This window comes from Cetorhinus maximus, chromosome 19 (genome assembly GCF_964194155.1).
Source record: "Cetorhinus maximus chromosome 19, sCetMax3.hap1.1, whole genome shotgun sequence".
In the NCBI taxonomy this organism is placed as follows: Eukaryota; Metazoa; Chordata; class Chondrichthyes; order Lamniformes; family Cetorhinidae; genus Cetorhinus; species Cetorhinus maximus.
The window spans coordinates 63,749,997-63,768,196 of record NC_135897.1 but is presented as its reverse complement, the minus strand read 5'-3'; the positions used below and the strand labels follow the sequence as shown (position 1 = coordinate 63,768,196).

Genomic DNA, 18,200 nt, shown 5'->3' with positions numbered 1-18,200 from the left:
AGGCTCATTAATGTTGTAAGTCAAGTTTATTCTAGCTATTTGCGCACATTGCCTTAAACTTAAGACAATGGACTGTATTGCTTGTCTTAATACCATACAAGTATCTCATTCATTAGACCAACACTGGAATAGTCAAAGTCGGTGTGTTCTTGACAGGCCATCACTGGACAGTGTAGATTTCTTTCTCACAGCTTCAGTTATAGCACTTTAAGTTTTAAACTTAAAATCGTAACATATGAATATTAGTAGAAAATACAGAAATAATATAATCTGACTTTTATTAACTATGATTATTATTTACTTACCCTTCAGTTATAGGGTTTTTGAGGTACTTTCTTCTAATGCAATCATCTGTTGTTAGTCGGTGATTACTTCATAGTACTAAATTAGATTATTTTGATATAAAAGATTAGCAACGTCAACATGGCTTCTTTTCTGTTCATGTTAGTTTAAAATGGCCACTTGACCTAATTAGTTCTTCGCAGGATACATGTTTGAAAAAAGCTTTTAATAATAAAAATGGTCAAGTTAAGCAAGCACACTAAATCCTACTAAAAAAAAATTTTAAATCTAGACCAGTTTATATTCTTGAGCCTTCAGATGTACCTTCTGGCCATATTTAGTCACTCTTGCCTCATATTTTCCTTACCACCTCTCAAGCTGTCCTTCACAGACCAGTTACATCCTTCCAGTAATTAACTCCCAAAGGTTTAATTCATTTCAGTATCTGTTGTTTATGTCTACGGCTGTTTGTGATTCCTGATAACAAGCTATTCACAATGGCTATTCAGTGCAGCTGTTCTTATTCCTTAGCAGGCTGTTTAACCATGCAATTGTCCACTACAGTCACATCCAGTCAATTCATCCTAATGAATGTGTACTTTAGCAAGCATCTTAAGTTAAGCGAAGTTAAATGAAAAGTCTAACCAACACAGCTCTGTACTAATGTTATCTCAAAATATATTGGTCGCACTACAACCCTTTATCCTTAGATAAGGTTAGTTAATTTGAACAATGATCTCTCTAGCCTACTTTCCATGGAAATTAAATCTTAAGCAATTTCCAGTTTTTAAAAAATGAACTTGCAAAGCTAGTTCCTTTACCTACTTGAAACTAATTTTATACATACTAAACATATAATTTCTAATGCCATGCTGGCCTGTTGAATGTGCTTGGTCCCATAGCTTTGCTTTTTGTCTGTGAACCTGCAAGTTTTCCTTATCTTCAAGTACCCGCACAACTCCCTTTTAAAAATTTATTTATGGAATTTGCGCTCACCACCCTTTTAGAGTAGAGCTTTCCAGGCCTGACAATTCAGAATGAGAAAGATTCTCTTCAACTCCCCTCAATGATTTTGAATCTATGACCTCCAGTTATTGACCCATTCACCTGATGGAATATTTTTTCCATCTTTACTCTATCAAAACCTCTTATCATTGTGAAAAGCTTAATTTGGTCAACTTTTAACCTTCTCTGTTTCAAGGGGAACAGTCCTAACTTTTCCAACCTCTCCTCATAACAGAAATCCCTCGTCCTGAGTAGCATCTTGATAAACCTCCTGTGTGGTACTCAGAATTGATTACAATACTCCAGCTGAGTGATTTATAAACTTCCAGCCTGATTTTTGTTTTTATATTCTATTCCTCTATTTGTAAACCCAAGTAATCCATTTTTTTTTAAAGACCTTATCAACTTGTCCAGCCGCCTCTTAAGAATTTGTCTCTGGGCAAGGAGGTCTCTACTCATCTGCACTTTACAAAATGATGCCTTTTATAGTAAGCACACTGTCTTTAAGCAACAGAGACGAAAGGTTATAGGAGTTATGGGGGGTAGGTGGGAATGTGGAGTTGAGGTTACAGTTAGATCAGCCATGATCTTATTCGATGGTCTTTCCATTTACATCCTTCCAAAGTGCATCACTTCACGCTGCTCCGTATTCCATTTCACCTTTCATACGTCTGCCCATTTGACCATCCTGTTTGCCATTCTGAAGCCTATAACTGTCCTTGTTTGGTTTGCTAGACTAATACCTGGAATGGGTGGCTTATCTTATGAGGAAAGGTTGGACAGGCTAGGCTTGTATCCGCTTGAGTTTAGAAGAGTAAGAAGTGACTTGAAACTTACAAGATCCTGAGGGGCTTTGACAGTGTAGATGTGGAAAGGATGTTGCCCCTTGTAGGTGAATCTAGAACTAGGGGTCATTATTTAAAAATAAGGGGTCACCCTTTTAAGCCAGAGATGAGAAATATTTTCTCTGAGGGTCGTGAGCCTTTGGAACTCTCTTCCTCAAAAGGCAGTGGAAGCAGAATCTTTGAATATTTTTAAGGCAGAGGTAGATAGATTCTTGATGAACAAATGGGTGAAAGATTATCGGGGGTAGGAGGGAATGTAGAGTTGAGGTTACAATCAGATTAGCCAAGAATTTATTGAACGGTGGAGCAGGCTCGAGGGGCCGAGTGGCCTACTCCTCTTAGTTCGTATGTTCTTCATGTTTTACTCTTTTGCCAAGTTTTATATCATCTTCAAACTTTATTATGCTGCTCCCTACACCTGAGTTTAGGTTCGTAAAAATGCAGAGTAATGGACCCAAATTGACCCTTGGGAAACACAACTGCAATGAAAGTGCTGGAAATACTCAGCAGGCCTAGCAGCACCTGTGAAGAGAGAAAAAAACGAGAAAATATTTTGAGTCTGTGACCTTTAATCAAAACCACTGCAACATCTATCCACCACCATTCTTTGCTTTCTGCAACTGAACCAATTTTGTATCTGTACTGTCACTTTCTCCTTAATTGCATAAGTTTTCAGCTTTTCAATAAGCCTCCTATATGGCACTTTGTTGAATGCCTTCCAAAAGTCGACTGCATTGCAAGATCAACTTTCATTAAAGAATTCAATCAAGTTGGTCAGACATGATTTATTTATGCTGGCTCTCCTTGATTAACCAATGTTTTTCCAAATGAAGGTTTATTTTGTTCTTGAAAATGGTTTTAGTAGCTTCACCACTACCAATATTGGCCTGTAGTTTCCTGGTTTATCTCACTCCACTTCCTTAAATAGTGCTACAACATTTGCAGCCCTTCAGTCCTTTGGCACTACCCCTCTATCCAATGAGATTTGAAAGATTGTGACCAATGCTTCTGCTATTTCTACCTTTACTTCTTTCAGCACCTAGAATGCATTCCACCTGTACCAGGTGACATATCAACTTTTGATGATGTTAATTTTTTCAATGCATCTCTGTTATTATCATGTTCATAACCTCCCCTCCCCTCTTTTTTACTGCTTCCCCTGCATGCAGCCAAATACCCTGTGGTTCTAGGAGTTTGATTCTTACTCATTCCTCGAAGAAGTAGTGATTCTCCCTGGTATTCAAAACTGAAAACCATTTAATGAGTGCCACTGGCTTGGAAAATTCTGACACTTTCTGTGGTGTTTTCCTACCCTATTTGGTGGTCTACCTCCTGCAACTTCTGTGAACATACATATATATGAATTAGGAGCGGGGCTAGGCCACTTGGCCCCTCGTGCCTGCTCCATCATTCAATATGACCTAGGCTGATCTGATTGTAACCTGAACCACACATTCCTGCCTACCCCCAATGACCTTTCATCCATTTATTAATCAAGAACGTATCTAGCTCTGTCTTAAAAATATTCAAAAACTCTGCTTCCACGGCCTTTTGAGCAAGTAAGTTCCAAAGACTCACGACCCTCTGAGAGAAAGATTTTCTCCTCACCTCTGGCTTAAATGAGTAAACCCTTATTTTTAAACAGTGACCCCTAGTTCTAGATTCTCCCACAATAGGCAACATTCTTTCCACATCCACCCTGTTAAGACCCCTCAGTACCTTAAAGGTTTCGATCAAGTTGCCTCTTACTCTTCTGAACTCCAGTGGATGCAAGCCTAACCTGTCCAACCTTTCCTCATAACCCGCCCATTCCTGGTATATTTCCTTAAATAAGGAGACCAGTGCTGTATACAGTACTCTAGATGTGGTCTCACCAGTACCCTGTGCAACTGAAGCACAACCTCCCTACTTTTTTAATCAGAAACCCTCATAATAAACAATAACATTCTATTAGCTTTCCTAATTACTTGATGTACCTGTATACTAGCCTTTTGTGATTCAAGCACTAGGACACCCTGATCCCTCTGAATCTCAGAGCTCTGCAATCTCTCACTATGTAGATAATAAACTTCTTTTTTTATTCTTCCTGTCAAAGTGGACAATTTCACATTTCCCCACATTACACACCATTTGCCAGATCTTTGCCCACTCACTTAACTTATCAATGTCCCTTTGTAGTCTCCTTGTGCCCTCTTCACAATTTACTTTTCTACCTATCTGTGTCATCAGCAAATTTAACAACCATACCTTCGGTCCCTTCATCTAAGTCATTTATATAAATTGTAAAGAGTTGAGGCCCCAGCATTGATCCTGTCGCACACCACTTGTCATATCCTGCCAACCGTGAGCTTTTATTTTCCACAATAGCCTTTGATGTGGCACCTTATCAAATGCCTTCTGGAAATCTAAGTGCATCCACTGGTTCCCCATTATCCACAGCACATGTGACTCCTTCAAAGAACTCCAACAATTTTTTTTTTGCAAAAATATACTTTATTCATAAAATATCTTCAACCACATTCCAAACTATTTCAAAAACACCATTACAAAGGTACAATCAGGTTCAACTTTTACAACATGTATCACCAGGTGCATCAGTACAAACAATATTACAATCATTTGCAGACATTCATTTTGAGCTGTACAGCCCGAGGGGATTTAAACAGTTACCAGTTCCTCGGTGCCCTGTGGCAGAAAGGTCTTAGACAGCGACCCTTCCCCATTGCGCCTTTGCGGCAGCTGCCCCAAGCTTTAGTGCGTCCCTCAGCACGTAGTCCTGGACTTTGGAATGTGCCAGGCTGCAACACTCGGTCGGGGACAACTCTTTGCGCTGGAAGACCAACAAGTTTCGGGCAGACCAAAGAGCGTCTTTCACCGAGTTGATAATCCTCCAGCTGCAGTTGATGTTTGTCTCGGTGTGTGTCCCTGGGAACAGCCCATAGAGCACAGAGTCCTGTGTCACGGAACTCCTCGGGATGAACCTCGACAGAAACCACTGCATCTCTCTCCAGACCTTCTTTGCAAAGGCACGATCTATAAGGAGGTGAACAACGGTCTCTTCCCCACCACAGCCACCTTGAGGGCAACGTGCCGAGGGGGTGAGACTCCTGGCGTGTAGGAAGGATCTGACGAGGAGGGCCTTTCTCACCACCAGCCAAGCTACGTCTTGGTGCTTGTTGGAAAGTTCTGGCGATGAGGCATTCTGCCAAATGACTTTGACAGTCTGCTCGGGGTACCATCCCACAGGATCCACCCTCTCCTTTTCCCTCAGGGCCTCTAAGACGTTACGTGCCAACCACTGCCTGATGGACTTGTGGTCAAAGGTGTTTCTCTGCATAAATTTTTCCACGAGGGACAGGTGGTACGGCACGGTCCAACTACTTGGAGCGTTCCGCGGCAGCGTGGCCAGACCTATCCTTCGCAACACCGGGGACAGGTAGAACCTCAGCACGTAGTGACACTTGGTGTTTGCGTACTGAGGGTCTACGCACCGCTTGATGCAGCCACACACAAAGGTGGCCATCAGTATGAGGGCGATGTTGGGCACGTTTTTTCCCCCTTTATCTAGAGGCTTGTACATCGCGTCCCTGCGGACACGATCCATTTTTGACCTCCAGATAAAGCGGAAGATGGCTTGAGTGATCACCACCACGCAGGAGTGTGGAATGGGCCAGACCTGCGCCACGTACAGCAACAGCAAGAGTGCCTCACACCTGATGACCAGGTTCTTACCCGCAATTGAGAGGGAGCGTCGCTCCCACATGCCCAGTTTCCTTTTCACCACAGACACTCGCTCCTTCCAGTTTCTAACGCATGCCCTGGTCCCTCCGAACCATATCCCCAGCACCTTCAGGCCGTCAGCCCTGACAGTGAAGGGGACAAAGGATCGGTCAGCCCAGTTCCCAAAGAACATGGCCTCGCTCTTCCCACGATTTAGGTTGGCTCCCGAGACCAGTTCGAACTGGTCGCAGATGTGGATCAGTCTGCGCACCGACAGCGGATCCGAGCAGAAGACGGCGACATCATCCATGTACAGGGAGGCTTTGACCTGAGTGCCTCCACTGCCTGGGATCGTCACCCTTCTTATGCCCGGATCCTTCCTGATGGACTCAGCAAAGGGTTCTATGCAACACACAAAAAGGACAGGGGAGAGAGGGCAGCCCTGCCTGACTCCAGATTTAATCGGAAAGCTATCTGTTTCCCACCCATTGATTGAGACTGCGCTACTGATGTTAGTGTAGAGTAGTTGGATCCAATTTCGAATTCCCTCCCCAAACCTCATTTTGGAGAGCACATCCACCATGTAGGTGTGCGATATTCTGTCAAAGGCCTTCTCCTGATCCAAGCTGATGAGGCAGGTATCCACACCCCTGTCCTGTACATAGGCAATCGTATCCCTGAGCAGCGCGAGGCTGTCAGAGATCTTCCTACCCGGCACAGTGCAGGTCTGGTCAGAGACCAGGTTCTGGTCAAAGAACTCCAACAAATTGGTTAAACTTGATTTCCCTCTTACAAAACCATGTTGACTCCGCCTGATTACTTTGAATTTTTCTAAGTGCCCTGGTATAACATCATTGTTGGGGTGACCACATCCTGGAACATATATTCAAGGAAACTTTGACTCTTGAATACACAACAGTGACCCTTTGAGTCTTGCTACATTTCAAGCTTTAGCAACTGCTGGCACTCCCTGCACACGTAGCTATTCAGCAGGAATGAAATGCCCTGGAGCTCCCACATAGAACAGAATATGTATACAATGGGTGTCAACTACCATACCACGGTAGTCAATCCACTGATTTTTAAATCACTGAGACCCTGACCAGTAAAACACTTAACTTTAAAAATCTAAAACTGACATCTAAGACACTGAACTATTAAATTCTTTAAAAAAAAACTGACCACTGAGACTGTTACTGAAATAGTAAAAAGTTAACAAAAGATACTGGAATCAATCTAAAACACGATGGAAACTACCATCAAATTAATTTCAGCAGTAAGAAATGAGCAATTTAATCAAACAAAGTAACTTTTGCTTGCTACACAATCTGCTCAGAGTGTGGCAGTGATGTCACTTGAGTTTCTTTGTCAGAATTGAAGTGGCAGCTTGGCCCAGTTCATACTTACCTCTGAGTCAGAAATAATCATGTTTGTAATGGCTTGCTTAATATGCATTTACACTGCAAGTATTCGTGCAATGGAAATGTTAAGGGTTAAACTGAGGACCATTTCATTTTATGCAGTTTGATTATGCCAAAATGGACAAGTTCACACTTTCCCTCATTGTTTTTTTTCTCCATGCAAATTAAATGATTTGAGTTTACATTATTCAATGGAATTCCTGATCTATAATTTGGTTGTATAATTTATTTGAATCACTTTTTGCATTCCTGCAATCATTTTCCAGCTCTTTCCAGTTCCTAGTCTAGGATAGTTGAGGCCAATTGTTACCAGTTGAGATTGAACAACTCAGGAGACACCATTGAAAATGGGGGCCTTCCTGGTCTCTGAGTACCCCAGTAAGTGGTGCATTTACCCCTACCGCATTGAGTGATCAAGGAGCTGTGTGTTATATTAAAATGTACAAATGTCACAACAAATGTGTATAATGATTTCATGTACTTGTATAAATAGGTGGAGTATGTGCTTACAGACAAAACTGGAACACTGACTGAAAATGAAATGAAATTCAGGGAATGCTCTATTAGTGGTGTTAAATACAAATACATGAACGGCAATTTGGTCCATGAAGGAATGACTGGGAAGTTTGAAAGAAGCAACCCAACTTTTGTAAGTTTCTATATTTGTTCTCCATTATTTTAACATGATTTTAATCCTTGAGTTAAAGGGTGGAAAGAACTGTTTTCAAATATTCAGAGGGAAAAAGGTTAATGTTTCTTGGATGTCTGGGAGACATTTTACTGTGTCATTTTTGTTTAAAAATGCAGCCTTGAGATTCACCACATTGTGTCTTCTGATTGGAAAAGAATGATTTGTGTAATATGCTTGTCCTTAGCAGGTTACTGCTCTTGAAAGCAAATTAACAGGTTGAAACGTCAGATTTTTTTTTGTTTCTGGTCTCGGGGTGTTGTTTCTGGTCTCGGGGTGTTGTTTCCGGTCTCGGGGTGTTGTTTCCGGTCTCGGGGTGTTGTTTCCGGTCTCGGGGTGTTGTTTCCGGTCTCGGGGTGTTGTTTCCGGTCTCGGGGTGTTGTTTCCGGTCTCGGGGTGTTGTTTCCGGTCTCGGGGTGTTGTTTCCGGTCTCGGGGTGTTGTTTCCGGTCTCGGGGTGTTGTTTCCGGTCTCGGGGTGTTGTTTCCGGTCTCGGGGTGTTGTTTCCGGTCTCGGGGTGTTGTTTCCGGTCTCGGGGTGTTGTTGATGTTGATGGATTTGAAATAGTTACGTTTTTCTATTTTTTAGTTATATTTTGTGCTGATCAATGTGAGGAATGTCAGCAGTGGAGAGCATACAAACATACAAATTAGAAGCAGGAGTAGGCCCTTCGAGCCATTCAGTAAGACCATGGCTGATCTGATTGTAACCTCAATTCCACATTCCCACCTACCCCTGATAACCTTTCACCCCTTATCAAGAATCTATCTCCCTCTGGTTTAAAAATATTCAAAGACTCTGCTTCCACTGCTTTTTTAGGAAGAGAGTTGCAAAGACTCAACTCTGAGAGAAAAAGTTTCTCCTCATCTCTATCCTAAATGGGCAACCCCTTATTTTTAAACAGTGGCCCCTAGTAGTAGATCCTCCCACAAGAGGAAACATCCTCTACACATTGAACCCGTGAAGACCCCTCAGGATCTTGTATGTTTCAATCAAGTCCTCTTACTCTTCTAAATTCCAAGCCTAGCCTGTCCAACCTTTCCGCATAAGACAATCCGCCCATTCCAGGTTTGTAGTTTAGCAAACCTTCTCTGAACTGCTTCCAATGCATTTACATCCTTAAATAAGGAGACCAATACTGTACATAGTACTCCAGATGTGGTCTCACCAATGCCCTGTATAACTGAAGCATAACCTCCCTACCCTTGTATTCAATCCCCTGCGCAATAAATTATAACATTCTATTAGTTTTCCTAATTACTTGCTGTGCATGCATACTAGCCTATTGCAATGCATGCACAAGGACACCTAGATCTCTCTGCATCTCAGAGCACTGCAATCTCTCACCATTTAGATAGTATGCTGCTTTTTAATTTTCCTGCCAAAATGGATAGGTTCACACTTTACCTCATTGTATTCCATTTTCCAGGTCTTTGACCACTCACTTAACCTATCTATATCCCTCTGTAGCCTCCTTGTGTCCTCCTCACATCTTACTATCCTGCCTATCTTTGTATCATCAGCAAATCTAGCAACCGTTCCTTCATCCAATTCATTTATATAAATTGTAAAAAGGTGAGGCACCAGCACTGATCCTTGTGGCACACCACTCATTACCTCTTGATAGCCATGAAAAGACCAATTTATGCCCACCCTCTGTTTTCTGTTAGCTAGCCAATCTTCTATCCATGCCAATAAGTTACCCCCTACACCACGCGCTTTTATTTTTTGCAGTAACCTTTGATGGTGGCACGTTATCAAATGCCTTCTGGAAATCTAAGTGCAGTACACCCACCAGTTCACCTTATCCACAGCAGTACACCCACCAGTTCACCTTATCCACAGCATATGTTACTTCTTCAAAAAACTCCAATAAATTGGTTAAACATGATTTCCCTTTCACAAAACCATGTTTACTCTGTCTGATTACCTTGAATTTTTCCAAGTTCCCTGCTGTAACGTCTATATTAATAGTTTCTAGCATTTCCCTATGACAAATGTTAAGCTAACTGGCCTGTAGTTTCCTGCTTTCTGTCTCACTCCGCTTTTTTTTGAATAAAGGAGTTATATTCGCTATTTTCCAATCTAATGGAACTTTCCGCGAATCTAGGGAATTTTGGAAAATTAGAACCAACGCATCAACTATCTCACTAGCCACTCCTTTTAAGACCCTAGGATGAAGTTGATCAGGACCTGGGGACTTGAAACCCGCAGCTCCAACATTTTTCTCAGGACCACATTCCTGGTGATTGTAATTTTCCCGAGCTCCTACCTCCCTTCCATTTCCTGATTTACGGCTATATCTGCGTTAGTGAAGACTGATGCAAAATACCGGTTTGTTTAACCTGCAATCTCCTTATTTTCCATTATTAATTCCCCAGGCTCACTCTGTATAAGACCAACGCTTACTTTGCTAACTTTTCTTCTTTAAATATCTTTAGAAACTCTTACTATCTATCCTTATTTCTAGCTAGCTTTTTCTCATGCCCTAATCTTTTGGTCATTCTTTGCTGCTTTTTATATTCTCCCCAATCTTCTAACCAGCTCCCCATCTTTGTGCAACCAAATGCTTTTTCTTTAAGTTTGCTACTACCTTTAATTTTTTTTAGTTAACCATGGATGGCGGGTCCTCCCCTTGGAATTTTTCTTTTTTGTCGGAATCAAAGATCTGGCAATGTGGGCAAATATGAAATTGTCCATTTTGGCAGGAGGAATAAAAAAGCTTATTACTTAAATTGTGAGGGTTGCAGAGCTCTGAGATTCAGAGGGATCTGGATATCCTAGTGCATGATTCACAAAAGGCTAGTATGCAGGTATTCTGAAATTTTCCCATAAATGTCCACCACTACATCTCTATTGACCTATTCCTTAACCCAATTTGCCAATTTACTTTATTTAGCTGTGCTTTCATGCCCTCATAATTGCCCTTATTTAGTTTTAAAATACGAGTCTTGTACCCACTCTTCTCACCTTCAAACTAACTGTAAAATTAAACCATATTAATATTATCAACAGTGCTATCAAGTGGCACCCAATAACCTGCTCACTGATGCTCAGTTTGGGCTCCGCCAGGACCACTCAGCTCCTAACCTCATTACAGCTTTGGTTCAAACATGGACAAAAGAGCTGAACTCCCAAGGTGAGGCGAGACTGACTGCCCTTGACATGAAGGCAGCATTTGACCAAGTGTGGCATCAAGGAGCCCTAGCAAAATGGGAATCGGGGAAAACTCTCCGCTGGTTGAAGTCATACCTGAAACGAAGGAAAATGGTTGTGGTTGTTGGAGGACAATCATCTCAGTTCCAGGACATCACTGCAGGAGTTCCTCAGGGTAGTGTCCTAGGCCCAACCATCCTCAGTCGCTTCATCAGTGACCTTCCTTCCATCCTAAGGTCAGAAGTGGGGATGTTCACTGATGATTGCACAAAATTCAACACCATTCACAACTCCTCAGATACTGAAGCAGTCCATGTCCAAAAGCAGTAAGACCTGGACAATATCTAGGCTTGGGCTAACCAGTGGAAAGTAACATTCATGCTGCATAAGTGCCAGGCAATGACCATCTCCAACAAGCGAGAACCTAACCATCGCTCCTTAGGCAGCACCTTCCCATCTCACGACTGCTACCATCTAGAAGGACAAGGGCAGCAGATACATGGGAACACCACCACTTGGAAGTTTCTCTCCAAGCCACTCACCACCCTGACTTGGAAATATGTTGCCGTTCTTTCACTGTCGGTAGTCAATATCCTGGAACTCCCTTCCTCACAACACTGTAGGTGCACCTACACCACATGGATTGCAGTGATTCAAGAAAAATGCAGCTCACCACCATCTTCTCAATGGCAATTAGGGATGGGCAATAAACGTTAGCCTAGCCAGTGATGCCCACATCCCATGAATGAATTTAAAAAATCACTGCTACCTAGGGGTGCCTTCACTACGAGGTCATCAATTAATCCTCTCTTGTTGCACAATACCAGATCTAGTATAGCCTGCTTTCTGGCTGGTGCCAGAACGTGCTATTCAAAGAAACTGTCCCAAAACCATTCTACGAATTCCTCATCGAGGCTACCTTTGCTCATCTGCATTTGCTAGTCTATATGTAGATTAAAATCCCCGATGATTATCACCGTACCGTTCTGTAAAGCACCCAATGTTTCTTCCTTTATGCCCTGTCCTAACATATGGGGCTGAATTTTACATCCCGTGGGCGGGCATACGCCCGACCCAATCGGATGTAAAATTATGTGCGAAGATATTGGGCGAACGTCCCAGCTGGCGTGATGTTTCGCTCGGCGGGCGCATGCGAAAGCTGGAGGCAGGCAATTAAGCTCATTAACGGCACAGTTGTCTCCGAATTTTCGTACCCTGTCCAATCGTGCAATTGGCGGACGGGCGAATCAGCCAGGCGGACTTTGCATTTTTCATTGTACCTCATCCAGCGGCGAGATGAGGTTTCTCTTATTAAATAAAATAAAAATCTTTGGACAGCATTTTCATCTGTATGTTCAGATGCCTGATTGTGATGCTTGGGCATTTTTTTCCTGATTTTCAAAACTTTATTTCATGGTTTTCGGGTCTGCAGCTCCCTGAGGCAGCTCTCTGCCTTCAGGGAGCTTTCTCTCAGCGCTTGCCCACGCCCACATAAACGTCATCGCCTGCCCTCCTCCCATCCCCACCCTGGCAGTGCTGAGTTTTTTAGCACACACACCATCCTGGCTGGCTGTTAATTGGCCAGCTAGATTGAAATCGCGGTTGGTGACCGTTCGCAGTCAGCAGTCCGTTTCCCGACCTCTCCCAAGCCCGCTGATCGCACCCGCCTGGCAAGCTGAAAATTCAGACCATGGTTACTATTAAGGGGCCAATATACCACTCCCACAACTGACTTCTTGCCTTTATCATTTCTCATCTCTACCCAAACTGTTTCTACATCCTGGTTTCCTGAATTTGAGTCATCCCTCTCTGATGTGCTAATACAATGATTAATAACAGAGCCACCCCTCCACCTTTTCCTAGCTTCCTGTCCTTCCTAAATGTCACATACCCTTCAATATTCAGGTCCCAATCTATGTAATCCTGCAGCCATGACCCTGTCATGGCTATCAGATCGTACGTATTTATTTCTATTTGCGTTCTCAGTTCCTCTGTTTTGTTTCGAATACTATGTGCATTCAGATACAGAGCTTTTAATTTTGTCCTTTTTTTTATTATTTTTGTAACCTCTAGCCTTACCTGCTGATTCACTCTTAGATTTTTACTCCCTATACTCCCTTCCTGCCACAATCTGTTTATCATTTCCCACATTAATATCTTTCCCTCTTGACTGTTCTCTGTTCTTTGATTTACCACATCTTCCCAAATTTGATCCCTTGCCCCCACTATTTAGTTTAAAACCCTCTCTACTTCCCTAGTTATGCAGCTTGCTAAAACACTGACCCTAGCACAGTTCAGGTGTAGACTGTCCCAAAGGTACAGCCCCATTTTCCTCAGTACTGTTGTCAGTGCCCCACGAACCAGAACCCATTTCTCCCACACCAGTCTGAGTTGTATATTTGTCTCTTTAATTTTTTATGTACCCTATGCTAATTTGCACGTGACTCGGGTATTATTCCAGAGATTATTACCTTTTGAGGTTCTGCTTTTTAATTTAGTGTCTAGCTCCTCATACTCTCTATGCAGACCTCTTTCCTAGTTCTATCTCTGTCCCTCTGTCGTTGGTACCTACACATGGACCATGGCAACTGGATCCTCCCCCTCCCACTGCAAGTTCCTCTCCACCCTGAGCAGATGACCCCAAGCCCTGACGCCGGGCAAGCAACACAGCCATCTGGACTCTTGCTCTTTGCTGCAGAGAACAGCATCAACCCCCCCCTCACTACACTGTCCCTTACTAGCACTACATTCATTTTTGCTCCCTCCACTTGAATGACTTCCTGTACCATGGCGCCATGGTCAGTTTGCTCATCCATGCTGCAGCCCCACTCTCATTCAAACAAGCTGAGAGAACCTAAGACCTATTGGACAATTGCAAAGGCTGAGGCAGTGGCATAGTGGTATTGTTACTGGAGTGGTATTCCAGAGACCCGGGTAATGCTCTGGGGACCGGGGTTCGAATCCCACCATGGCAGATGGTGAATTTGAATCCAGTAAAAATCTGGAATTAAAAGTCTGATGATTTTTTTTTAAAAACTCACCTGGTTCACTAATCATTTACGGAAATTTGCCATCCTTACCTGGTTTGGCCTACATGTGACTGCGACTGCAGACCCACAGCAATGTGGTTGACCCTTAAATGCCCTCTGAACAAGAGCAGTTAGGGCCTAGCCAGCGACGCCCACTTCCCATTAATGAATAAAAAAAACTCCTGTCCTCTGTGTCCCCTTATACCGCACTCACAGCCACACCCTCTTGTCCCTGACCAAATCAAGAGACCCTGTCCATGGTGTGACTGCCTCTTGGTACAAAGCATCCAGGTAACTTTCCCCCTGGCTGATGTGTTGCAATGTCCGCAACTCAGCCTCCAGCTCAATGACTCTGAGCCGAAGCTCCTCAAACTGCAAACTCTTACTGCAGACGTGTTTGCTCAGGATCACAGTGGCACCCAGGAGTTCCCACATGCTGCAGCCTTGACACATCACCTGTCCTGCCATCCTCAATGTGTTTCAATTAATTGCTTAATTATATTATTAACTTATTTATTTTCCTTTTGTATATATGTATGGTGAATTTGAATCCAATAAAAATCACTTTATCACCAGTTAGTATATGATTTTGAACCTTAGGACTGGAATAGACCAATAGACCTTAACCAATTAGCATTCCCACTGAGGTGGCGTGGCGCTGTAACTGGTAATCCAGAGACCCAGGGTAATCCTCTGGGGACCTGGGTTCGAATCCCGCCACAACAGACGGTAGAATTTGAATTCAATAAATATCTGGAATTAAAAGTCTAGTGATGACCATGAAACCATTGTCATAACAAAAATCCATCTTGTTCACTAATGTCCTTTAGAGAAAGAAATCTGCTATCCTCCTGGCCTGGCCTACATATGACTCCAGACCCACAGAAATGTGGTTGACTCAAGAATGCCCTCTGAACAAGGGCAATTAGGGATGGGCAATAAATGCTGGCCTAGCCAACAATGACCACATCCCATGAACGAATATAAAAAAAAGATACTCACCAAACAGCTAACTCCTTTCCCTGTAGTAGACTAAGAACCAATTCCTACAGAGTGGAAAAGGTAGAAAAAGCAAGAGGGAAAGAAGCACCACCTTTCCCTCCTCACCGAACTCCCCATGTCACCGATGGATACTTGTTTTATTTTCATATGTAGTATCAGTGTGATGTTGTCTTGGGTGAGGCAGACCATCTGCCAAATGTAGGCACAGTGTCTTAAAACCTACCACGAGACCAAGTCCCTGCAGTGTTTTGGATCTTGCTGATTTTTGGACCAAGCCAGGTAGGGCAAGTGGGGTGTTGGGGTTCTTTTCTCAAGTGAGGATTGTAAACGGCAGTTTTGAAAGAAATAAAGATAAGCCAGGAAACACTTTGGGGCTGCTTCAGATTCATCAGTGTTACTTTGCTGGAAACATGGCAGAAGCTCTGTTTATGCATGTAAATGAGGTTCCCACTGCATTTCAGTGAAGTGTTAGTGGTGGATTGGGAGCAGCTCCAAGGAATTTTCCAGCCATATAGTTAGATCAAAGATGTTGGCGAAGAGGGGAAAAGTCAGGGGATGGTAGCTTTAAAAAAAAAGTCTGATTTTCAGATAGCTGGATTTGAGGCACTGTATCTGTACTCTCTCCCTTGCCTAGCAAATGTGAATATAACCTGTTGTGTATCAGTGTCAATTTTTACATTTCTCAAATCAGGTATTCTTACGAACTATCTGTGAGATTGCCTATTTGTATCATTGCCATTTTTATGTTGTAGGTCATTACCTGCAAGGAATTGGGTTGAGCCTTATTTCACTCATTGCATTGTCAGCAGACTATCAGTCTACTGAGCTGACTGGATTTGAACCTTCATCTCAGAAGGGAAAGGCCTCATACTTTCCCACAGGTTTAAAATTAATACTCGGACTGAAGCAGACACAAAGGTGGATGTTTACGATACCTATGCCTTTATTAAACAGCTGATGTAATACCAACGCCCATGTGGGTTTCTCTGATTTTTTAATATATATATCAGAAGTTGTCGAGAGAACTAGCATCCTAACTTAAGGACAATAATTTTACTTTCACTAAAACACAGATTACTATCACCTTTTTCAAAATAGACATTGTCAGCTCGCTGGGATACAGTTACAACAGTGCAGTGTTTCACCCAAGACTTCATTCTTCCTGCATAGACCAAGACAGTAATTGTTGGCATACTATCTAGTTAAGCCTGAGCCTGATGCTGACAGTTACAGATTGCTGGATGATGATCAGAAATGGGTGTCCTGCTTGATGTTATCTGTTCCTAATTAAAGGTGCTGAAGATAATTGTAACGTAGTTGAATGAGATCAGCTTAATTTATGATCAAACCTAGGACATTCCTGGCTTGGCTGCTTATGGCTTAGAACCATAGAACACTACAGCACAGAAAACAGGCCATTCGGCCCTTCTAGTCTGTGCCGAAATATTATTCCGCTAGTCCCATTGACCTGCACCTAGTCCATAACCCTCCAGACCTCTCCCATCCATGTATCTATCTAATTTATTCTTAAAACTTAAGAGTGAGCCCGCATTTACCACATCAGATGGTAGCTCGTTCCACACTCTCACCACTCTCTGAGTGAAGAAGCTCCCCCTAATGTTACCCCTAAACCTTTCCCCTTTCACTGCTTGAATTAGCAGTTCAGCTGAATTGACTATTCCATGAGCCAAGGTCTTCTGATCAGCGGCAGTGCTGGGTACATTGCTGCTGCCCACAAAGTTTTTACCAACCCAATGGAACTGCTTATTTCTTTGGAATCTTCCAGGAAATGGGCAGCGTAGGATCTCGCCGTGTGAGCCCAGTAGCATCAGGAGTAGGAGAGTAGCACCCCTTTTTTATGAGAGCTGCCGTATTCAGCAAAGTTTATAAAGGTCCAAGTCTTTTAATGAATGTGTCTGGTGAGGGGGATATTGGTGATGTTGGGTCGGTGAGAGGGGGGAGCTGTTTGGGAGTGTTGGTTGTGGAGTTACCCAACTAGTGGTTTGGTAGCACAGAACTTGAGTATTGCTGAAAAAAAATAAGACATGTTTAAGCTTTTCGTCATGCACTTATCAGGGCAAAAATACCAATATAGGGAGGAAAAACTCCTATTTATACTGTGTGAAGAGAGTGCTATTGGTTGGCAAGTGGTGTTGCCATGGAGAATGCACCATTGATGGTCACTGCCAGTTAACTGCCAAGCATTTTGAAATTTAAACCAGGCAGCTTGACCCTGATTGGTCAAGGCATTGCCCTGAGAAATGAAACAGGAGTAGGTCATTCGGCCCTTCGAGCCTGCTCCATCATTCAATATGATCATGGCTGATCCTCTATCTCAGCGCTATACTTCCGCTCTTTCCCCATACCCCTTGATGCTTTTAGAGTCTAGAAATCAACCTATTTCCTCCTTAAATATATTCAGTGACTTGGCCTCCACAGCACCCTGTGGTTGAGAATTCCATAGGTTCACCACCTTCTGAGTGAAGAAGTTTCTCCTCATCTCTGTCCTAAATGGCTTTTCCCTATCCTGAGATTGTGACCCTTTGTTCTAGACCCCTCCCTGCCCCCAGCCAGAGGAAACGCCATCCCTGCATCAAGTCTGCCCAGCCCTTTCAGAATTTTATACATTTCAATAAGATCCCCTCTCATTCTTCTAAACTGTAGTGAATACAGGCCTATTTGGCCCAATCTCTCCTCATACGACAATCCTATCATCCCAGAGGTCAGTCTGATGAAGCTTTGCTGCACTTCCTCTATGGCAAGTATATTCTTTCTTTGATAAGGAGACCAAATCTACACAGACTACTCCAGGTGTGGTCTCACCAAGGCTGTGTACAGCTGCAGTAAGACATCCTTGCTCCTGTACTCAAGTCCTCTTGCAATGAAGGCCAACAAACCATTTGCTGCCTTAACTGCTGCACTTGCATGCTTACTTTCAGTGATTGGTGTCCAAGAGTACCCAGGTCCCTTTATACACCAACATTTCCCAATCTAGCACCATTTAAATAATACTCTGCCATTCTGTTTTTCCTCCCAGAGTGGATAATTTCACG

At 43.0% G+C, this 18,200-nt stretch overlaps 1 protein-coding gene across 3 annotated transcripts in view; it reads left to right on the top strand.

Moving 5' to 3' along the window:
• atp11b (ATPase phospholipid transporting 11B) overlaps positions 1–18,200 on the top strand; it is a 191,344-nt gene that overhangs the window by 70,532 nt on the left and 102,612 nt on the right. For all 3 annotated transcript variants that reach the window (XM_078563954.1, XM_078563956.1, XM_078563957.1), the window contains exon 13: positions 7,767–7,922. In XM_078563954.1, the coding sequence (XP_078420080.1) occupies positions 7,767–7,922 (156 nt within the window). The remainder of the gene's footprint in view (positions 1–7,766; positions 7,923–18,200) is intronic.